The sequence below is a fragment of the Lathamus discolor genome, chromosome 11 (genome assembly GCF_037157495.1).
Source record: "Lathamus discolor isolate bLatDis1 chromosome 11, bLatDis1.hap1, whole genome shotgun sequence".
Classification (NCBI taxonomy): domain Eukaryota; kingdom Metazoa; phylum Chordata; class Aves; order Psittaciformes; family Psittacidae; genus Lathamus; species Lathamus discolor.
Window position 1 is genome coordinate 677482 of NC_088894.1, and position 22522 is coordinate 700003.

Sequence of the window (22522 nt, forward strand, 5' to 3'; positions counted from 1 at the left end):
AATGCTCTGGAGGAGGCTTCCCATGGTCTCAGCCATGCACAGAGCTTCCTGCGCTGGGCAATTAAAGCTCTTTTGTCCGTGTTTTCTATCACTGCCATCAGTCCCTTTCAAGAAAAGTTACCCTGCCAGGTTCTTTGGTTAAAGACATTTCCTCGGCTCTCCCTGCGGGGCCAGGCTGCCTCCCTGCAGGAGGGAAGAGCAGGGATGGGCCCGTCCCTCTCCCGCCTCCAGCCGAGCTGTGCATCTTTACCAGAGAGACGAGGGCTGCTCGGCTGGCTATTCGCAGGCAAAGTAATCCTTGAGCGGGGAGAAGAGGTGCTGGATGACGGGGACGCTCCACGACCGCAGCAGCTTCTGGCGAGCACCGCGGCCCATGTTGGAGACATCCGTGTAGTGGAGGGGGAAGCCGAAGATCCTGTGGAGCAGAGGCAGGGGAGGGGGGGTGAGCTTTGGTGACTGCACCGGTGCCCACCAGATGCAGCCAGGACACAGCATCTCTCTGTCCCATCTGCATCCATCCCTGCATCCCTCGAGCCCCAGCCTGTGTTTTAGAGCCTTGCTCAGCAGAAGCTCCTCAGCAGTGTGTCAGTGCTCCCCACCAGCTCCGATTTCCTTTCCCAGAGTGGCAGCAAGCGAATGTGCATTGCTTCCTACCCAAAGCATCTGGCAAAGGTGACACAGTCTTTCCTGCTCTGCCCAGAGCCAGAGGCACTTGCCCAGGGGCAGCAGAGCAGAGCCCACACCCGCAGCCCCGCTCCCATGGCCACAGACAAACCACCCCTCGTGTATCCATGCAAGCACATCTGCCTGGGCACAGAAGCACTGCTGTCCAGGAGCTGCCCCAGGGCCCCAGCCCACCACCAGTGCACCCAGCGGCTGATGCCCCTGGGAACACACCCCAGCAGAGCTCCCAGTTGGAGGGAGATGCTGGCAGGGGTTGAGACCCCCCCTGTGCTGGCTCCATTTTAAAGCTGGATTAGGAGAAATAAAAGGAAAAACAAACCCAAGAGCCACCAGCAATCTCCAGCCAGGAATCAGCACCGAGCATGGGGAGCAAAAAGCAAACGCTAAAGACAATGGAAAATTCCTCCTCCCAGCTCCACGGCTGTGTCCTCACACAGCCTCTGTGCCATGGCCGAGGTCAGTACAGCACCGTCCCAGGAGCCACACGGAGCCAAGAACTCACACCTCTGCCCACTCTGCTCAGCAAGGCACCTCCACAAGCATCGCCCCAGGACAGATCGCGGAGACAGCTCATCCCCAGGCTTCCATCAGAGGAAGGTTCTCCAAGTGCCATTTCACATGACAAAGCCTCGGTAATTGCTATTTCACTTTCAAATTCCTGCATGCCTCTCGCTCCGCTTTAATTAGTTTTAACTCCAAGAAATACTGGCAATTTAAATACAAACAATCCGGAGTATTTAAACCCCATCTCTTTATTGGCTGAGGCACTCCCTGGTGAAATCTCCCGGTTCTGTTGCTAGGAGTAGCTGGTGCGCAGGCCTGGTAGCTATAGGGTTTTACTCTACTCCAAGTCCTCCTGCTGTGTTTTACCACCAATTCAGGGTGCTCCCGAGGTGTGCACAAAGCCTGGAGCAGCTTCCCTAAGGCACCACACTGGACTGAGCAGCCCTGGCCAAGGAGGCTGCTGGGGTTGATCCGCTGCCCCTGCAAACCCCACACAGCACTCGCTGGGCATGGGGCCGCCCTACAGCACCCCACATTAGCCTGCATCTTAAACAAAGGCTGGTGGATGTGCATGTCATGTATAACCCCAAGCTAAACACACCACAGAGCATCCTGCACTGACCCCATCACTCTTCCCTCCACAGGCTCCAGGCCCAGGGCAGAGGATGCTGCTGCTTTTCCCAGTCTCATCCCTGCTCATTAACAAGCACTTTGTCATGTGCACATCGCTGCAGGGAACTGCACCATACGGGAACTGCAGCTCTTCAGCTCCCGGGAGCTGGGCTCAGGGCCAAGGAGGGAAGAACCGTACAAGCACCATGAAACAGAGCAAAGCTGCAGCGAGAGATTCAAACGGACAGTGAAGGGTTCATTACCTGTTCATCCCTGGAAGGTTACCCCAGAAATAGCGCGCTCGGTGGGCAGCTGATATCTTGATAGCATCGATCATAACCGGGTTACACTGCAAAAGACATGCAAAAATCAGGGTTAGAGGAGGCTTGGGCTCAGCCCTCTCCTGCATGGTGCCGCTCTCCACTGCACTGCAACAGCAGTGAATAGCAAGTCCTCCTAAGGATGTAGCCCCCCCAGACTCCTGCTCCACACCAGAGCACGGTCTGGCTGGCCCTGTGGGCTCCCACACCACGGCCACGGCCAGCACAGCTAAAAATCCTCTCCAGTCCCTGACCTCCCTCTCCCTAGAAATAACACAGCGGGCACTGCCCTGAGCACATCTTTCTGCAAGGCAGAGCCTGCCCCAGGGAGCAGGTGCTGGGACCACCCTGCTGCAAGCCCCAGGAGACCCAGAGCCAAGGATGAAAGCTTGATTCCTGGGTGCGCATCAGGCAGGGGCCACACAAAACCAGAGCCAGCCCCACACAGCTCAGCGCAGTGTGCATGGCACAGGAGGTGTCTCCGGCTCAGACGCCCTTCCTAAAGCCGCAATCCCCACCTCCAGAAACCGAGAGATGTCCCTCTTGTCATTGACCCTCATGGCCACCACGTTCTCGAACATCCAGAAGAAGGGACGCTCCTCTCCGGCCTTGGGACGAGCGTAGTTGAGCAGGTGGTAGAACTCAAAGAACAGCCTCCCGGTCCCTTCTACAAGGGAGAAAGAAGGAGCTGCAGGCTGGGATCTGCTGCTGCATGGGGAGCGGGGGTCTGGGGGCCCTGGCTGCCTCCCCACCAGCATGGACACAGCCTGTGCTTAGCAGGTGCCAGCCCAAGGGCTGCAGCTCGGAGGGGAGCCACCACCAAGGCAGACTGGGCCTGAACCTTTTCCCTGTGCTTTGAGATGGCTCCGAACCCCAGGAATGTCCCCAGGGAAACCCAGCCCTGCAGAGGCAAAGCAGCCTTACCATAGAGCCCCTTCCTGGCTGGGTTGACAAGGGAGATGTCAGTGCAGGGGCTTCCACCGATCACCAGGTCAAAAGGACCCCACTCCTCGATCTAGAGCGGACAGATCCCGTTAGGAGACACCAGGGAAGTGGCTCCCTCCTCCTGGACAGGGCAGGGGGAAATCCTGCCCCAGGGGTGCTGGGGTGAGCCCCCACGGCCACGGTGCCACGTTGCCCAGCTCACGTTTCTCTTGGTTATGTTCCTGACATCGTGCACGTAGGTGATGTTGCCCTCGTGCCGCATGGTGCCCACGGCAATGGGCTCTTCGCAGATCTCCGAGGCGATGTACTTCTCCACTTGGATGCCCAAGTCCTTCAGCACCAGGTACCCTGCCAAGGGACACACGTCTGAGGCTGCGCTGCTCTCCTTTGTCTCCCGGTCTCCTTCGTCAGCAGAGACGCTCGACGTGGCCGTTTTGGCGTGTCCTAGGAGGGGGCAGTCACACAGGGCTCGTGGAACAGCAAACCACTTGTTTGACCCATTCCTGCAGCAGGTGCGGGAAACCCGGGAAGCAGAATTCCAGAGCGGAGTCAAACCGGTGCTGCCAGAGCTCCCACAGCTCTCGCTGCCCAGCGAAACCAGCCCCTTGACAGCGCCCAGCGCAGCAGGAACCTCTGAGCAATCCCCTTGCCCTCCCTCCTCTGCAGCCATATCCACCAGGAATGGGAGCCCCTGCCCTTATCCTCTTCTGGTGGGGATCCCCCTGCCCTTCACCTTCCTCTCCCCACCAAGCCTTCAGAGACGGGTTTGAGGCCATGAAGCTGATCCCCCCCATGTGCGGTGTTGCTCTTCCAGCGCCTCACCTGTGGCTATGCCAGCGAACAAAGAGAGCACTCGAATAGGTCTCCTCTTCGCTGGTGGCACCGTCGGGTAGATTTTGGGTGCAGCCTGCAAGGAAGCCAGCAATGAAGGCCCAGTGCTGCAACACAAGAATCACCTCTGCCTTCAGGGGAGCATCTGCATGGCCGAGAGCCCAGCTCCACCCTTGGTGAAGGTGGAGGAGCGGGGCCAAGGCAGACGGATGGGGAATTCCGAGCCACACTGCAGCCTCCCCCCCATTCCCAGCGCTCTGGGCTCCCATGGCCGCAGCCCTTACGTATTCCTGCCCCTTGTCGCTGGTGAAGAAGTCCTGCAGGCGCGTGTTCCAGTCCTGCCGGCGCTGCAGCACCCCATAGCTCCTCTGGGGCTGGCACATGTAGCAGTTCCAGGGCTCCTGCTCTTTCGCCTTGGCCGACGTCCCTCTGCCCACCAGCACCTCCAGGCACTCCACACAGAAGCACCTGCCCAAACCAGAGCAGCTCGTGCCCATCGCCTCCAGGATCCCCCCGCGTCAGCCCAGCCTCTCCCGGGGTCTCCCCTGCCGTGCACTGGAGCCCCCGCCATGTTTCGCAGGAGGTTTGGCCGGGCAGTACCCCAGGTCCTAGGGATGCTGGCACAAAGCGGTGCCCCAGGTGTGGGTAACGCTCCCGCCAGCCCCCCGGGGGCTGTCATTCAGGTGAAGCCTGGCTCAGCAGGGATGGGGAGGCTGCGCTGCATCGCAGCCAGCACCAGCACCTTGCCAGGCTCACACACGACCCCGCTTCCCTGCAGCTCCCATGAGCATCGCTGGGAGCTCAGCCCAAGAAACAGCCAGGACCCACCTGTAGCAGCCAGCATTGCTGCAGAGCAGCAGCTCCTTGCCCTCGCAGCACACGGTGCAGTAGGACTGGTAACCGTCCTCGTCGTACATGTAGAAGAGCTCCAGGAATCTATCCTAGCGAAAGGAGAACCGGGAGAAGTACAAAGGGATCAGGATCTGTCATCAGAGAGTGAAGAGAGAATGTGGAGTTGCTAACCGAGAGCTCGAGGACGCCCATCCTTGGTGCTTCAAATAGAGACACAGCAAGGAACAGCCCCACAGTGGATACAGCACAGCCAGGACCTGGCAGAGTCACCCCCTCCTGCCCCGTGTGCAGCAGGGCTGGATCCTGCACCCATCCTGCCCGCACTTACCCTGCAGGTCTGGCAGAGCCCCCCCTCGAACAGCGGGTGGAAGGTGGCCGGGTTCCTCCTCCCGCAGGACAAACAGCTCTCTGCAGGACAGACAGAGCTCTGCTGAGCCCGGGGCAGGCAGGGACCCCACTGCCCCGTGCCGCAGACACGCGCAGGTCTGGAGGTGGCCGAGGCTCCCCCAGGATCAGGCCCCACAGCGGGATCGGCACCCAGCACCCCAGCACCTTTCCCTTCCACTTGGAGCCATAAAGAGGACCCAGGATCTTTGCCCATCACCCGCATCACCCCACACCTTTCCCAAGAGAGGACCACCCGTTACCTTCGAGGCTCCCGCTGTTGTTGGTAACTTCCGACACCATTTGCTCTTTAGGAAATAAAAAGTACACGTATTTATCAGTCCTTAAGTAACGAACAAAACCCTCCACGTACAGACGCCTTCTTTCTTCATTAAAACTGCTGCTGCTCCGTTGGGCATTGCACAGCAAAGGCGTACCAGGAATGTTGGTGCAAACCCCATGTCCTTCACCAGAACTAGAGCTCAAAGATCATTTCCAAGCTAAGCAACCAATGGGGCCCAGCCTGTGTCTCGCAGTTGGGTTTGCTGGTGCCTTGTAAGGCCCAGAAAAGCTTTGGCCTTTGGAAAGCAAGCTCACATCCCCCGGGAAGCGCCGAGCCCTTCCCGGGGCGGTTGCCCAGCGCCGCAGGATGCTCGGTGCTCCCCAGCTCTCCCCGCTGCGCACCTCGGGTTTGCTCCTCCTCCACGCGCTGCTCCTTGCCGCTGGTGCACAGGTTGGTCTTCAGCCTCTTGGTGGGGGGACACTGCTCGAGGGACAGCACCTCCTCCGTCCCGTTCCTCAGGACCCCGTTCTCTGCAAGGGAAAGGTGGCTCCATGGGCACAAGCCGCCAGCCCTGGGAGCATCCCGGGGCGCGGGGGGACAGCACCGCAGCTCCCCAGCATGGCTCAGGGCTCATCCAGGGGCGATGGCTTTGAGGTGCTTTACTCTGTGGCTTCTGGCAATGCTGCTGGCAGGGACCGCACTGAGGAGCCCGAGGGCCACCTCGGTTCCAAGCCAGCAGGCCCAGCAATGCCGGCGCCATCCCCATGCCCGGCTCGTGGCACCTCCTCACCTGAGGCTTTGGGCGGCCGCAGTCCCTTGAAGCCCAGGGGCTTGAAGCCAGTGAGTGCCCAATCAATCATGGGCTTCAGCTGCTCCTCCAGGGACTCCCCAGGGGCTGTGGAAAACGTCTTTCCCGACCGGCTCCGGGCAACCTGCCAAGAGGAGGGACCTTGGGGGACACCACGGGACACTATGGGACACCATGGGACACCATGGGACACCATAGGACACCATGGGACACCATGGGACACCACGGGACGCCGTGGGACAGCAGAGGACACCACGGGACACCACGGGACAGGGGCTGGCCCCCATGCATGGAGCAGCCCGGCCGCAGCTGCGTGGCCCACGTGCCTGCCAGGGCCATGTCCCGAGCCCTCTCCCCAGCACACAACCGTGCACAGGGCTCAGCCCGGCGGCAGCTGCTGCATTCCAGTGCTGGGAATGCTCCCAGCCACCCTCCTGTGCCCCCCTCCCTGCCATGAGCCGGCTGCCTCCGTCAGCCCCATGCGATGGGAGCAGGGACAGCCCAGCCCCAGCTGCTTCGCTTGGCACCTTCCTTCACCCAGCCCCAGCTCCGCTCCGGCTACCTCCAGTGCATGGTACACGGCTCGGCGGTAGGAGACCAGCTTGTTGAACGTGGACAGGTTGAAATGCTGCCTGAAGGCCACGAGCCCCATCAGCTTGTCTGCAGAAACCTGCGGGACAGCAGCAAGAGCTTGCACCGGGCACGTCCCCGGAGCACCATGCACCCCGTGCCACGCACCCAGCCCCGCGGCACCGCTCACACCAGAGCCGAGGGCTCTGCCTGGGCTGTGGGGCCGTGGAAGCCCAGCGTCAGCTGCAGGAGGGGATGAGCAGCGGCAGCGCTGCACGCATGGAACGGGCTGTGCACACCTCTGCCAGCACCGCACCTCTGCCAGCACCGCACCTCTGCCAGCGCAGCCCTGCGGGCTTCCCTCCCTCCTGCACCCCGGGGCCGTTCCCATTGCTGGGTCCTGTCACCAGCCTATGGTGCCCAGGCTGCTGGCACCGGAGCCACCGGGGTCCCTGCGAGGGAGGCTGGAGCCGGGCACACACAGACCCTCCCAGAGGCAGCCCCGGGAGCAGGGCAGGCAGCAGCTGGGCAGGGATGAGGGCTCCAGCCCAGGAGAAGCCAGGGACAGGCAGGAACAGGCAGGAGCTCACCTCAGAGAACTTCCCATCTCCGAACCACTGCACCCAGCGCATGCCCGAGGCTGCCGGGCGCTTGGCCGTGGCTCGGTAGGAGACGACGATCGCCGGCCACCAGGAGAAACCCTTGATCTTTCCCCAGACGAGCTCCCCGATTCCAAAATCCTTCCCGTCCTGAAGGCAGAAGAGGAGAACACGGATGAGCCACAGAGTGAGCTCCCCGGTTCGTCCAAGCAGCTGTGGCAGAGAGCCCCGGAACGTGGCCATGGAGCACCCCACACCGCTGCTCCACCACGTGTGCCCATCGCTGCTCACCTGTGAAGCTCTGCACAGGGATGCACCGGAGCTGCATCCCCTGCCTCAGAACAGCAGAGCACACCCCGGCAGCACCAGAGCCAGCCCTGCGCCGTGCAGGAAGGTCTGAGCATCAGCAGTGCCTGGCACAGTGCAGTGCGTGCTGCGTCCTGCACAGTGCCCCCGGCACTGGCACCAGCACCAGCACCCCACTCCCACCAGCTCCCACCTGGGCTCCCTGAGGTTGCTCCTTGGCACAGGGCAGCCCCTCCATGGGGCTCACAGCTCAGCCCATCCGGCTGCACCCCAGGGACAGGGCACCCACAGGGGAAACGGAGCAGAGCAAAACAGAGACAACGAAAGGGAGAGCTGGGAATTTTGGCATGACCGTGCCAAGCAAGGGCCTCCATCAGGCAGCCCGACAGGGACCGCGCCAGGACCATGCTCCCCACGCAGGAGCAGTCACCTTGACCTGCAGAGCCCTCCTTCCCAGCTTCATTCCGCAATTGGGCACCCAATTGTGCAGCAAGATGCAATTGCCCAATTCCTGCAATCCTGGGGCCCTGCCCCGCTGCCTGCAGGCACTGAATCACCCTCTGCAGCTCCAGCAGCTCCGCTCCAACCCAGCATCCCCCCCAGAAACGTTTCCTGCACATGCAACTGCGTGTCTCGGCGGGGCACGGCGCGCTGCCAGCCCGGCGTGTGCCACGCGCGCGTCTCCGGGGCCCTTGGAGGCTTTTCCAGCCCCACAAGCAGCACGGGCAGGGCCGGTCCCTGCACAGCTCCCGCCTGCAGCCCCGGACCAGAGCCCGATGGATGGGGACAGCCCAGCATCATCACAGCCTGGGCACACAGGGGAGGGCACGCAGGAGAAGCTGCAGCATCCCAGGTGCAGGAGCAGAGTGGGACCCATCCGTACCTGGTACTCCAGCGCCATCCCCACATCCCTGCTCTCGGTCTCCTCAGTCCCCAGCTCAGTGGAGCCGTTCTGGCCCTCCTGGGAGCTGCTGCCAGAGAGCGTGCTGCTGCTCCGGGAGGAGTCCCGGGAATCCTCCTCCGTCAGGTCGATGGTGGGGATGGGGATAGGTGCGGACTGGCGCCGCTTGGAGCTCTGCATGGTGGAGAAGTGGAGTGTGAGCGCGGGGAGAGGGGAAGGTGAGCGGAAACCTGCCCCACGCCACCCCCAGCCACGTATCCAGGGATCAGAGAAGAGGAACTTGGGAAGGGGGGCACCAGGAGTGGAGGGAAAGGCCCTGGACCGGGGTACCTGAAGGAGACGTGCTCTGTTTCTGCTCTCAAGACACATAGAAAATGTAACAACGCTTCTGCTCTTCCCTTTTCCTCTCCCCAGTTCACCCCAAAGCACCCAGTTCACAGCAATGGCAAGCAGCAGCCCACACCCCCCGACCGCACAGGGGAAACTGAGGCACAGAGTGTGCCTGAAGCCTTGGGCAGGGCACGGCAGCAGGGCAGGTCTCCCGATCCCAGGGCAGCCCCAGCCCCACGCACCCTCACCCGCAGGGGGGTCGGCAGGTCCCGTGGGGGCTCCACGCTGTTGGTTTCCTTGATCTTCATCTCTTGGCGGGTCTGCCCTGCCTGGAAGATGAGGCGCACGGGGGGCTTCTGCCGGAGGCTGCTCTCCCAGCCTGCGCTGCCCCGGGGCCGCACCTGCAACCAGGGCAGAGAGGACGTGGCGTGGATGTGGCACAGACGCCTTCCCCCAGCCCATGCCCCTTGGGGCTGGCACCGGCAGCACCAGGGCCCTGGGCATGGATGGGGAATGCGAGGTGAGCACAGGCAGCTGCACTTCACAGCATCTCTGCGGACAGGATGGCAAGGTGCTCAGGAGCTCACACTGCTGCAGCCCCCAGCACTGCGAGAGCATCCCACCAGCAGCCGATGGCATCACCTTTGTTTCCAGCCATCCCATGCATCCTCGACTGTACCCTCCTCAGTTGTACCCTCCTCTACCTCCCTCCTGCCCCAGCCCTGCAGAGGCACCAGGGCAGCCCTTCCCCTGCGGCTCAGCAGCTGCAGTTTCCACACAGCACAACCCAAGGGGGTTTCCTGCATGCAGCACAAGAGAGCATCAGCACAAGGTGAGATTCCGCAAGTGAAAATCCCCTGGGGGTTTTTCAACCTACTCAACACAGGACTGGGACCCAGCCCCAAAGCAGCCAAAAGCAGGACACCCTGAGGAGGGGGTGGGATGCTTCAGTCCATCAACTGAAGACGATATCAGCATAACAGTGATCATATTGCTGCAACACGTCCCGGGCATGGCTGCATCACCCCCACCACACTGCTGCTGCTGACATAAAGCACAGCAGGAATTGAACAATGCAAACAAATATTCTGCCTGTAAATGAATATCGCATCTGCCTCTGGGCTGCTCCCGTAGCCCCGGGGGAACGGGCAAGGGTCCCCAAGCACAGCCCGGGCTCCAGGGTCCTGCTGAGCACTTGCCTCCTGCACCTCCGCGAGAGCCAGCGGCCAGGACAGGCCCTCCTCCTCCTTGGCCGGGTCTCCCTTGTTCACCTTCTTGTTGTTCTCCAGCGATGGCAGCCCCAGGCCCCCAGCATCTGCACAGGGACAAGAGCAGCCTCAGGCTCCATGAGCCTCCCCAGCCGTGCCCAGCGCACCCCAAACCCCCGCTCCTCCGGGCAGCAGAGGAAGACACCAAAGCCTCATCCTGGAGAAATGAGGCCGAGAGCAGGAGACAAGCAGCATCCCCGAGGCTGCCCATCGCGGTGCTGCCAACAGCAGCAGTCCCACATCCCCCACCTGCACCCAGGCTGGAAGGGAGGGACCTTCTTATGCATCGTTTTGTTCCTGAGCCATAAGCAAACTGTACTCCTGCTATTCAGGCTTTTCATTTAAAGCAGGACCTTATGAGTACAAGAGGTGGGATTTGGGGACCATGACCTGAGTATCCCCAGGCATTCCTCGAGAGGATGAGGGCTCCCTCACTGCGAGCAGTTAAACCATCAAGGGGCAGAGCCGGCATCCCAGCGTGGCACCCCTTTCCACAACCACTGCTGTTGCTGTGGCCTGGACTCATGGATGTGCTGCCGGGAAGAAAAGACCCAGCGGAGTCATGGAGGGAACCTGGGCGCTGTGCTGCAACCCTGGCATAGTGGCTGGGACATCCCTGGTTTCACGTATCCCTGGGTATCCCTGGGCACATCGAGACTCACCGGGAGTGCTGGGCTTCCCATTTGTCTCCCGTATGATGGGGGGGGTGTCACTGGTGCGACTGGTACAGGCGCCGTTGAGGAGGATCAGCTCTGCCCTGCAGTCTGCCTCCTCCTGGCCGGGGCTGCTGTCCTTCTTCATGGTCGCCTGTGGAAGCCAGAGCAGAAAGGAAATGGAGAATGCAGAAAGCCCCAGGGCTGGCAAAGCCCCTGCTGCAAGCTCTGCAATCCAGCCACAACTTCTCCTGCCCTTTGTGGAGGGCTCTGACCGGAGCCGCATCCGCAGCGGCCCCGGGGGCTAAGGGGTGGCTCTGAGGATCCACCAGCTCCAGCAAACAGAAGCCGCATCCACCATCCCCGCGCCCTGCAGCCAGCAGCAGGCGGGCGCTCACAGCAGCAGGACACAGCAGAGCTCGCCATGGGGGGCAAAGTCCTGGCGCCTGCAGCGACCTGAACTCCCCCCCAAAGGGAGAAATCTCCTCCTGCCCCTTCCCTGGCCTCACCCGGGGCAGGGCAGGGCAGGGGTCTGCACCCCCGGCACCGGCAGCACCCCCGTGTGCCGGCGGCCCCTGCACCGGGAGCTGCTGCAGCGCAGAGCCCGGCCACGTGTCCCCGGCGCCTCACCGGCACCCAGAGGCCTCTGCCCTCCCTGGATCCTGTTTTCGGAAGTGGAAGCTCCCAGGCTCTCCCAGAGGCCCCCGGGACCGCGCTAACGAAGCTGCCTCATTGCTGGGCTATGGGTCTGTGCTGCAACTTGCCCCTCCGCCAGCACCGTCACTGCAGGCGCACGTAGCTCAGCGAGCAAGGAGCAAGCCAGGCTTAACCCGTCCAAAGCCCTGTTTGGAACCAGACACAACCAATCCCCCCAGCCCCAGAGAGACCCCGGGCTCCTGCCCCGGCCCCCTCCCGCCGCTCTCGCTCAGCATCGCCTCCAACTGCTTCCCTAACAGTTGAGATTTCTGCTCCGATCATCTGTCAGCACCTCTGGCAAACAAAGACCAGTCGGGGTCTGATGTTCCAGATGCCAAAGGCAGCCTTAAAACCCTGGTAACATCCAGACACGAAGGAAGGCAGGTGACCAGCACCCACCTCCATAGCCAGAGCCCCCGGTGCGCATCCTGCCCCCTCCCCAGACACATCTGCCCGACAAAGGGACAGGAGGAGCGGCACCAGCAGGAGTGTAAAAGCGCTCCGAGCCCCACAGCTGTGTGCAGAAATCCCACGGCTGCAGCACATCTGCTCCAGACCCAGTGAACAATTCCTGGGAGCTGCCCGGACTCGCTGGGCTGTCCCGGCCCGGGCAGCCGGTCCTGGCCCCACATGCTCCCGGTGCGGTGCAGCGCAGGCAGACCAGCCCCTCCGGGCTCTGCTCCCTTCTCCAGGCTGCGGTGAACAGCAATCACCAGCGGCAATGCTGCCATGGACAATCTCAGCAAAATACAGAGAATCTCCCTTGGGAGCCCACACAGTGAGGTGCGAGAGGATGCGCTGCTCCCTTAGCATGAGCAGGACCCAGAGGAGAGGCTGAGGATGGGAGACGGGGCAGTGTGAGCCTGGCAAGATCCATGGAGGACAGCAGCAGGCAAGGCCACCTCCCAGCCCTGCGATCTGCATCCTCGCATCCCACCAGGGCCTTCATGGGACCTTCGCATCTGGTCCTTTGAGTGGCAGCCCCAGGCAGAGACAGAGCCCAGGGCATTCAAACCGGCACCTCAGAATGGCTTTGTCCTTTCTCAGCCTGGAGCTGCCTGGTGCCCACTGTGCCCTGGCTGGCAATGGGGTGATATATCCCCACCAGCCCTGCACTGGTGACACTGGTGACACAACAGCCAGGTCTCCCCAAGCCAGGACCAAGCACCCGCTGTGCCCAGCTCAGCTTTGCCACATGCTCTGGGAGCTCTGACTTTCTTCCAATCCTAAAGGAAGCAAGTACTGCACCCGCAGGAGCATCACACCACGCACTTCTCCAGCTGCACCACCCCAGATCACTTGAGGACATCCCATCACCATCCTCAGATACACCAAGCAGGATAGGGAACATCACATCACAGCAGCCCCAAACTGCAAAGCTAAAGTCTCGCTCTCACAAACACCGACCCGGGACAGCAGGACTGCAGTTCCCATCCCCTCTCTTTATGTTGCTTTAGCACCAAGCAAGGAAGCTGCATGCCCAGGACCATCCTGTCCTTCCCACTGATCCCCCTGGAGCCGCCATCCCTACAAGCCTCACCACGCTCGGGAGGGAGGCTCAGCTCTTTGTCCTCGCCTCCCTTCGCACACCAACATGTGCACAGGGCATTACGAAAATAATAAGAACCAGAGCACTCCCCTCACATGTTGCGTCTCACGGGAGGAGAAAACCAGCACCGCAGCGTCTGCACTGCTCAATGCACTGCGAACACACAGGCGAGCGCTGCAGCCGCACGCTTCCTACGGGAACCCACCAGGACTCGAACCGTGCAGGATTCCCGCTCGGATGCTCCGAGCTCCCCAAGAGACCGGTGTTAGTGGTCGCCCGGCTCTGCCTGGTGCCCGGGCTGTGCCCTGCAGCCATACCCCACCGAGACAATGAACCCGCTGACTCCGGATCCCGCCCTAGTTTTGCAATACCAGTTTCTTTAAGGTTTGCCAAACTGGTTAAGGACCACACCACAGCATTAACTGCTTCGAGAGCCAGGCTGGGGAGCAGCCAGTGCCCCAGTGCAGGCAGAGCGGGCAGGGGGGCTGCTCTCACCTACCAGGCATCACATCCTGCCCCGCAGACCATGCCTCAGGACCCCACTGCCCTGAACCCCGCTGCCCCTGACCCAGGGCTGTTCCTCAGCCCAGGACTGGGCCCACTTTCAGTTTTCCTTCTTGAGAAAACAGCCTGGCCCTTATCAGGTGCTGTTCCGGGTAGGTGGGGAGCTCGCAGGGAGACAGCCGGACTTTGCCTCCAGACAGGGGCATGCATATCAAAAGGCTGGAAGTTTTACGGGATGGCTGGGATGGCAGCCATCACCCAGGCCCTGTTTGAATAACAAAAAGAAATAAAGGACCCCAATGGCCAGGGCTCGCTCCCTCCGGGCTGGCTCAGGGCTGTCCCCCACACAAATGCCCTTTAACTCTCCCCAAACTGAGCATTTCCCTCTAATCCTGGGAAGAAAAGAGCTGCTGGGCTGGCAGTTCAGCAAGAAAGGGAGCCCATTTTGGCTCATTAAGAAGGGCAGGCTCTCCCCTCCCCTGCCCGTTTCCTGTGCCTGGCCCCTCTCCGGCTCTCCCGCGCTCCGGCACTTCCCTCCATTTCCCCCTGTTTCCTCTCTGCCCCCCTGCCCCAGCCCTGCGCGGCCACCCCCGGGCTCAGCGGCCGCTGCCTCTCAGCCGAGCTCGGATGAAAGAAAAGAAACAAAAAACAAACCGGCCCCTCCTCTCCCCGTGAAGACCAGGCCTGAGGAGTCTCCTGGGCAGCCACCATCACAGCCAGCCGCTGCTCCAGCCGCTCTAGGCTCTTTACCATGCTCATCTCGGCCACGTCGCGCTGCCAGGGGCCACGCCGGCTCCCCCGAGCCCCTGCCCCGGGACGTGCCCGGTGTGGAGCGGCCGGGCCGGGGGCACTGGGGGCTCCGCGCCGGCCGGGAGGGTCTCAGCTGTGGCAGGTCCTGTCCGGAGCACTTACTGCTGCATCCTTCCCCTGCACAAGAGGACACAAAGTGATGACAATGACACCTCACTGTCCCCGTGCCCCCTGCCTGGCCCTGGAGAATCCTAGAACCAACCACATTGGAAAAGACCCTTCAGATCATCACAACCAGCCGGTCCCCAGCATTGCCAAGGCCACCACTAACCCATGTCACTGAGGGCCTCGTCTACACGGTGTGTGAACACTTCCAGAGATGGTGACTCCACCACTGCCCTGGGCAGCCTGTTCCAATGCCTGAGCACCCTCTGGGGAAGGAATTGTTCCTAATCTCCAGTCTGAATCTCCTCTGGTGCAGCTTGAGGCCATTTCCTCTTGTCTCATATTTGGGAGACTCCTGGCTCCATCCTCCTTTCAGGTAGTTGCAGAGAGCGATAATGTACCTCTGCAGAGCAGGGCCTCCAGCTCCCCCCATCTTCCCCAGGGTGCCCCTTTGGCTCATTCCCCCTCATTTCACTAAAAATTAGGAAAGTGGAAGCAGTTAAGAGGCAGTTAACACAAGTCCTGCTGCAGGGGCAGCACGTTTCAGCTCCTCCTGTGTCCCCTTTTCCCGGGGAGCGGTGCAGCCCCAGGACCTGCTCCCACCGCTGCTCCTCTCCCGGCTCCAGGGACTCTTGCCCCGGGCTGGAGCTCAGACCTCTTCCTTGATGTCTCTCCCTTGCCTCCCCCACTGCCCGGGTGAGGATGATGATGCCAGTAGAGCTTCCCCGGGCCGGTACCTGCCGCTGGGCCGGTGCCCCAGCAACTGAGCCCGGGCCCCGGCCGCCCCCTCTGCTCCGCCCCGGGGAGGCGCCGCTTCACGCCCGAGGCGCCGGCGAGAGCCGCTTTCCTGCGGACAGAGAAGCAAGAAGATGCGCTGACAGATCCTTGACCCCAAACCGAAAACAAAAGGTGCTCAGCTCCGGCAGCGCTGCCGCCGCATCCCGGTCCCCGGAAGCCGAAACCGAGCCCCGGCCCCGGGGAACACCCCCCGAGCCCTCCCCGCCCCGCAGCCGCCGCTTCACTGAAGGAACCCGAGGCTCCGCTGTGCTCCCGCTGCGGCTCCGGGCTCTGCCCCCGCCCCGCTCCCCGTGCCCGTCCCGGTACCGGGGCGCCGGGAGTGCCCCCAGCCCGGCCCGACCCCGCCGTGACAGCCCCGGGACGCGCCCCCGGGACACGCGGCAGCGGCGCCTCCGCTTGAAACTCCCGAAAGTTGCGACAAGCGCCGGAGGAGCGGGAGGGGCCGGGCGGGACCGGGACCGGGACCGGCGCCGCGGCTGTCCCGACCCCAGAACCCGCCCCGGGACCGAGCGCCCGCAACAAGTGGCGGCGGGGCCGCTCCGCGCCGCGCCCCCGGACCGGAGGGGCGAGACCCCGGGAGCACGGAGCGGAGCCGCGCGATCGGCCGGGCCCGGGGCGCTCCCGCCACCGCGCTCCGGTGCCCCGGTGCCGCGACCCCGCCCGCCCCATTGTCCCCCGCCGCCACCGCCGCGTACAACAAAGCCGCCCACGAGGATGCGCCGCGGCTCCGGCCCGGCTCCCCCCGGTAACCCCGGCTCCCCCCCGTCCCCGCGCTCACCTGCGCCGCGGCGGGACGCGCCGTCCAGCGGGGCCGCGCCGCCGCTCACCGCCTCTCGCGCTCCGGCCGGCCCCCGACAGCCCCGCGCTCCGGTTACATGGCGCTTTAACCCTGCCCGTGCTGGGCAGCCCCTCCTCCTCCTCCTCCTCCTCCTCTCCACGCCCGCCGCGCCGCACGGCGGGGGAGGGGAGCGCGGGGCCCGCACCGCACCGCCTGCCCTCGGGTCCGCACCCCCGGGGCTCAGCATCCCCCCCCCACCCCCGGCCTCCGCATCCCTGGCGCCCCTGCGTTGCCCCGCTGCTCCGCACGGCCCGGACCCCGCATTGCCCAGACCCACACATCACCCCCCCCGGACCCCGCATCCCCTCCCCGGGGCTCAGCATCCCGGCGCTCCGTACCCCAGTGTCTCACAGCCTCCCGGCGTTCCTCATCCCCTGGTACCCACCGGCACCCGGTGTCACCCCCAGTGGCCGGCTTACCCCGGGGCTTACCCCTCGGAGCTCCCACGGGGGTGAAGGGACACCCAGAGCAGGCAGAGCCCGAGCTACCCCTCTACCCACCGGATTTTCAGCGGGCTGTGCCCCTCGCAGCGTGGCACGGGCAGACAAAGCCTCGCAAGTTCCACAGTCAGTTTCTGGTGGTTCTTCCGCTTTCCCGTACGGAAGCAAGACCTTTGGAGGGCTGTGCTGGGGACGGGGAAAGGCCTGCACCTCTCTGCCCAAGACAAAGCAGCAGGGCTCCACGTGGGGTATAATCTTCTCTGCTCGCTTGTTATTACTTCTAGGTCCAGCAGAAAACCATCTAACAGTAAGAAAAGGAATATGGTTGTCCCAGTGCGATGGAAATAAGCTCTCAATGTCAGGAGGGAAAAGGAGTGAGTTAGCCAAAGTACCCGAAACCTGCGGGATGCGCCTGGGGCCAGCCCCAGACCTGTACAGCAGGTTCCCCCCACCCCACCCCTCCATCCCTGCAGCATCCCAGCATGAAAATGGGGCTGCATGTGCAAAAATAACCCTGCAAGTGAACGAGAGGAGCTGAGAAATGTGGCCTGGGTAGGCCTTGGGGAGCACTGGAGATTACAGCTCACATAAACACACCCCACGGAAGCCTGAAGCTAATTTGCAACTCCGTCAAGCGGATTAAACCAGAGCAAATAGATTTCACTCCTGTTTGGTTTTCCAAACCTGGAAAGCACAATGCGTTTGCAGGCTGTGCTCCTCAGAGTTGCCAGGGCACAGCTAGGGTGGAATTAGCCCTCGCTGCAAGCATCCGCAGCTCCTCTCCCTTTCTACGGAAACCTTCCTGCCTCTGCTGGCCCCACTGACCTGCCATCAATCTCCCGGCACTGAAACGCCTCTTTCTCTCTCTTCCCCTCAGTTATCATCTAATTCAGGAGAGCACGACTGCACACACTGGTAGTGAAAAGGGTCTGGTACCGAACAAAGCAGATCCGGGCAGATTATGAGACAAATCCCGACCCTTTTCCCTGTTTCAGCTGCACATGACCACAGATTGATGCTGTGAGTTCATTTCTTAATGGTCAAGAGAATCTGTGTCATCTCATGGGGAAAAAGGTGCCTCTAAAAAGGATTTTGTATGTGGGCTCCTGACAGACATTCCCAGTGCCCTTAACAAGGGCTGGTGGTGACAGCCTCTGCCAGGCAGGGACCAGAGCAACCTGCCACCCTCCCCATCAGCGCCCAGGCTCTCCAGCACCGATGAGCAGCAGAAGCAGCAGGACATGGACAGGGGGTTCCAATGGCCAATGTTTCTGCAAAAAGTCGTTCAGCAAGAGCCGTTGTCACCACTGGCTGGCCACCCTCAGGCAGCCTTTCAATCCACGGGGCTGGCGACCAAAGCCATCCTCTTGTCGCCATCACAACTGAGTCGGGACCTGCAACATCCACGGAGCACCACAGTCACACAGTTGTGAGCTGCCCCAGTGACCCAGGGAGCAGGAGGAGCTTTTCCTTTCGCTGAAGCCGGTGGCAACGCTGAGTTGAGGCTCTGGGGCTCCCGATGGCCGTGAGCACGCGGCACAGCAGCTCTTTCCCAGCCCGCAGGAACAACCATCTTCTGGCATTCTTCAGTGCTGGAGCCCATTGGAACACATCCCGTGGGACGTCCCCTCCTCTTCCATGAGCAGCTCCGTGGCCTGAGCCCCACACCAGCCACCTTCCTCTCCACCAGCTCCATCACAGCTCCCAGTGACAAGGCTTTCCTCACCACTGCTCCCTGCAGAAGCATTCCTGCCCTCAGAATCCCTCCTGTGCCAGGGAGAGCCGTGCTACCCAGCGGAGCAGCAGCAGGGCTCTGCCTGCTGAAAGCAACGTCTGTGGGAAATCCTCATCCTGCTGCCACATGCAGGAATATGGCCCCTGCCTCCGCTACAGCTGGGACGGCTTTTCCCATCTGGGGGGGACTGCTGTTTACACAGAGGTAGGAAGTGTTATCCCTCCTACATGAAGTTTCTGGCTCTTCCTGTGGGCTGGCCTGGACCACATGGCACAAACCTCTAAGGTTAAAAATGTCATCTGTGTAACCAGAACATCCAGCGAGTCTGCAGCCACCAGCCTGCGAGCTTCAAACGCAAAGGCACACAAAGGAAAGTCTTCAATGGCCCTAACAAAGCTGGCCACAAAATCCTCTTTTTCCTAGAAAACAGGATACGCCTGCTCCTGCCTAATCTGCAGTGGCGAGGCCTCCCCAGGCCACCCTCCAGAGTATATAGACTGGTATGGGGAGAGATACAGCTCCCGGGGGGCGGCTGCCGGCAGAGCCCCCTCCATGCGGGCAGGGGAAAGGTTTGCCGTGGTCACAAGGCAGGAGCACACCAGCAATGGTGCTGCCAGCTCCACTGCAACCTTCGCACACAGCTTGCAGTAATTTGCTCCTGTAGCAATGTTTGCCCTGGAGCAGTGGTGCAGAGTGTGATGGGGGAGCGGAAAGGGCAAGAAACTCAAAGCCCATCCAACCTGGCCTTGAGCACTGCCAGGGATGGGGCAGCCACAGCTTCTCTGGGCACCCTGTGCCAGCGCCTCAGCACCCTCACAGGGAAGAGCTTGTGCCTAAGAGCTCATCTCAGTCTCCCCTCGGGCAGGTTAAAGCCATTCCCCTTGGCCTGCCCCTACAGGCCCTTGTCCAAAGCCCCTCTCCAGGTTTCTTGTACCCCCTTTAGGCAATGGAGCTGCTCTAAGGTCTCCCCAGAGCCTTTTCTTCTCCAGGCTGAACCAGCCCAATGAAGCTGAACAACATACCCAACGGAGGGCACACTGATCCTCCAGCTCATTTTGGAGTGCACCATTTTAAATACCCTACTTCATATGTGTGTGGCCCCATTGCTTTCTGCTGCTGCTTTTACTCGGGTATTTGTGGCGAACAAGCACATGACTGCAACTCCGAATACCTGCACATCCCTGGAACTGCTGTCCAGCTCGTCCTCAGCTCTAATGAGTCAATCAGTGACACATTCTGCATGAGAATGGCCTAGCAGGAGGTACCCAGGGGTGAGGATGCCAGGCACCAGGCAGGGCACCCTGGGGGCTCCGGGGACCATCCTCCACCTGGCACCCCTGCGACTAATCCAAACCTCACCCACTTATCCCAAACCTACCCTGCAACCTTCTCTTTTGAGTAAATCCTACCCAAAGGGCCAAGCCAGCCAGCACAGGCCATACCAGGGCTGGTGACACTCGCATACTGCAGCCAAACCGGCATCCCAGGATGCCGAATTTCCTGGTGATTGTTTGAACAGGATGTTACGAGCACGAACCTCCACTTAAATTCAGCTTCTTGGATTCTGTCACTCAACTTTCCCCAAGATTTTGGTTTGCTGCCTGGGACATGGTTCAGCAAAGTTAGCTTCACCCGCCTGCCGTGCCTCCTGCGTGCTCACGCTGAGAGCATCCTTAATTAGCTCCTAAAGCATCTCCCTAGAAAGACACCGGGATGTAAAGATCAGGCACAGGCTGCTCCTGCGCAGCTCGTCCCACCACACAAACCAGGCAGAAAATCACCTCCTTCTTTGTTTCGGTTTTCAGCCACACAGCACGGGTGAAGGAATTTTGGTGGGTATCGAATGCGCAATAATCAGCTGCAAGTGTTCGTGTACACTTGCGAGAACTTACCCAAACCTGCGTGCGACATTTCAAAGCCAGAGGAGAACCGTGGTCGCGGACAGCGGTGCTCCCTGCTACCCACTCCTTGCATCTCCCTGAGCAAGCTTTAGTTCGCATTAACGCTTTTCTAGCGACAAGCCCGTCCTATGGTTCTAAACCTGCCGACGGGGCCAGTTCACCGCAGAACCTGACCAATTCTTCCAAACCTGTACCTTGGTTTAAGGTGTCCTAAATACGGAGGGTGAAATCCGGCAAACATCTCCACCTGCAGTGTTTCAGCTCCACAATCCCAGCCGACCGAGGAGCCCGGTTCAAGCCTGTGTATATGAAACCTCCCAGCTGGGAGAAGAAAAGGACGCCTGGCTGCTATTTCCAGGCAGACCACCAGTAAATATCTCTTAACTCCTCATCATTAGTGGTACTTTGCTGCTTAGCTCCTTGTTTATAAACCACTGCTGGGATATCTTCACAATGAAAGGCGCTATAACATTTCTACGCTCTCATTTGCAATTGAAAGTGTGGGTAATAAAACGGCTCAGCTTTGTGGGCTGCCGCTGTTTCACCTTCCACAAAGGCTTTTACACACTGTCCGCCCGCCCGGGCAGCCAGCGAGCACCTTTCCTGATAAAATAGATCAGACACATTCACACCGATAGTGAAAAACTGCGGGAGACATTATTTTCCTGCGCTTGGAAAGCTGCGGAATAGCAGAGCAAAGCAAAGGAGTCTTTAAGGATGCGATCAGCTCCATTGTCCTCTGCGGGAATACATCCAGTTCTAATATTCCCTGGATCAAGGCCTCCCTCCCGAGCACAAACAGAATCAAGGCCATGCAACAGAGGGTGGGAAGGTGATTTACAGCTCACCTGCCTTCCCCACGCCTCTGAAGCAAGGAGAGCTCCCGCTGATGGGTCATGGCGAGAATCAGGTTAAACATCCCTGTGAATTCCGGGCTCCGTCTGACATCCGGACACTTTCTGCCCTTGGGCCGGCTCCTTCCGCACCAGACATCGTCCACCGCAGGGAGCCCGGTCATGGACATGGGGGCCACCGGCCCCCGTCACCATGAGTCTGTGCCGGGCTCAACAGCGGCAGCGCTGGGAGCAGCAGCCGGAGCAGGAAAATCACAGCTGAGTTTTGGGTTCTAAGTGGAATTTTCAGGCAAAAATACTTCCCTCCCCCCCCACCCCCCACCCCCTATAGACTATGATATTTTCTTTTGATTTATTTGAGGCTTTTGTACAGGAAAACAACTCCTGAGCTGTAACCAAACCTCCACCCTGCAGGAGAAGTTTAAGCCTGCCCACACAGTGGGTACCTCCAACTCTCTCCTTTTGTGCCAGTAGTTTGGGCTGCACACTGACCACAATCACGTTGTAATTCGATGGAAGTGATAAAATGAAACGTTAGTAACAATAATTAACAATAAATACCCGTAGGACGGAGATCTTAGTGGAATGAAACTTAAAGAACACACAGACACACACGTGTACTGCAGCTCTGATTCGGGGGTCCTACCGAGTAGTTTTGGGTAGGGAAGCAAAAGGCTGTCCCACACTTCCCCATCAAAACTAACTGTTCTATAAGAGCAATTCATGGCATGTGAAGGGGTGCTGGGAGGTGAACCCAGCCGTGTTTCCCATGCCTGCATGGGTGCAACCTATGGACCACGGGGCCTGGAGAGCTTGTGACCCACACTGATGTGAGCCACGGGGTGGGCAACTGGGCATGGCGACCTACTGGACACCCATCCCACTGAGCATCACCCACATGGTACACCCATCCCACTGAGCGTCACCCACACTGGGCACCCATCCCACTGGGCATCACCCACACTGGACACCCATCCCACTGAGCACCACCCACACTGAACACCCATTCCACTGGGCATCACCCACACTGGGCACCCATCCCACTGGGCATCACCCACACTGGGCACCCATCCCACTGAGCATCACCCACACTGAACACCCATTACACTGGGCATCACCCACACTGGACGCTCATCCCACTGAGCATCACCCACACTGGGCACCCATCCCACTGGGCATCACCCACACTGGGCACCCATTCCACTGGGCATCACCCACACTGGGCACCCACCCCACTGCCACCAGCCCCGCCGGCCACGTGCCCGGTGCGCACCAGCAGCTCCCCCAGCACCGGGGCGGGCGCTCGGGCTGCGGCTGCAGGGGCGAAGGGGCCACCTCGGGGCGCACCACGGCCCGGGCAGGGGGGGCCGCACGGGTGGCGGCAGCCGCCGCCTGCAGCGGAGCGGGGCCGCGGCCGTGCGGAAAGTGCGGCCGCCAATGCT

At 61.1% G+C, this 22522-nt stretch overlaps 1 protein-coding gene across 7 annotated transcripts; it reads right to left on the reverse strand.

Annotated features, from left to right (window-relative positions):
• Nucleotides 1-203: 203 nt before the first annotated feature.
• DNMT3B (DNA methyltransferase 3 beta) lies at nucleotides 204-16188 on the reverse strand. 7 transcript variants are annotated; one of them, XM_065691857.1, is made up of 21 exons: nucleotides 16091-16188; nucleotides 15252-15361; nucleotides 14350-14526; nucleotides 10860-11004; nucleotides 10129-10244; nucleotides 9172-9330; nucleotides 8582-8773; nucleotides 7384-7542; nucleotides 6786-6893; nucleotides 6206-6347; nucleotides 5817-5945; nucleotides 5396-5440; nucleotides 5077-5156; nucleotides 4725-4837; nucleotides 4181-4364; nucleotides 3888-3972; nucleotides 3268-3509; nucleotides 3045-3135; nucleotides 2639-2787; nucleotides 2064-2149; nucleotides 204-415 (listed from the first exon to the last, which is right to left on the reverse strand). In XM_065691857.1, the coding sequence occupies exons 3-21, from the start codon at nucleotides 14356-14358 to the stop codon at nucleotides 277-279; spliced, it is 2373 nt and encodes a 790-aa protein (XP_065547929.1). In that variant the 5' UTR covers nucleotides 14359-14526; nucleotides 15252-15361; nucleotides 16091-16188; the 3' UTR covers nucleotides 204-276. The 7 variants fall into 7 exon arrangements, with proteins under 7 accessions (XP_065547929.1, XP_065547930.1, XP_065547926.1 ...); XM_065691858.1 differs by having other exon boundaries at nucleotides 3268-3413; nucleotides 9178-9330; nucleotides 14254-14526; XM_065691854.1 differs by having other exon boundaries at nucleotides 9178-9330; nucleotides 14254-14526.
• Between the last annotated feature and the right edge of the window lie 6334 nt (nucleotides 16189-22522).

Excerpts from the sequence above, each read along its gene's own strand:
- DNMT3B (XM_065691853.1), bottom strand. The coding sequence starts at position 14,358 with ATGAGCATGGTAAAGAGCCTAGAGCGGCTGGAGCAGCGGCTGGCTGTG. Across the intron at positions 5,441-5,816 it reads GGAGGAGGAGCAAACCCGAG|AGCAAATGGTGTCGGAAGTT; the intron begins GTGCGCAGCGGG and ends TATTTCCTAAAG. Across the intron at positions 3,136-3,267 it reads GGAACATAACCAAGAGAAAC|ATCGAGGAGTGGGGTCCTTT; the intron begins GTGAGCTGGGCA and ends TGTCCGCTCTAG.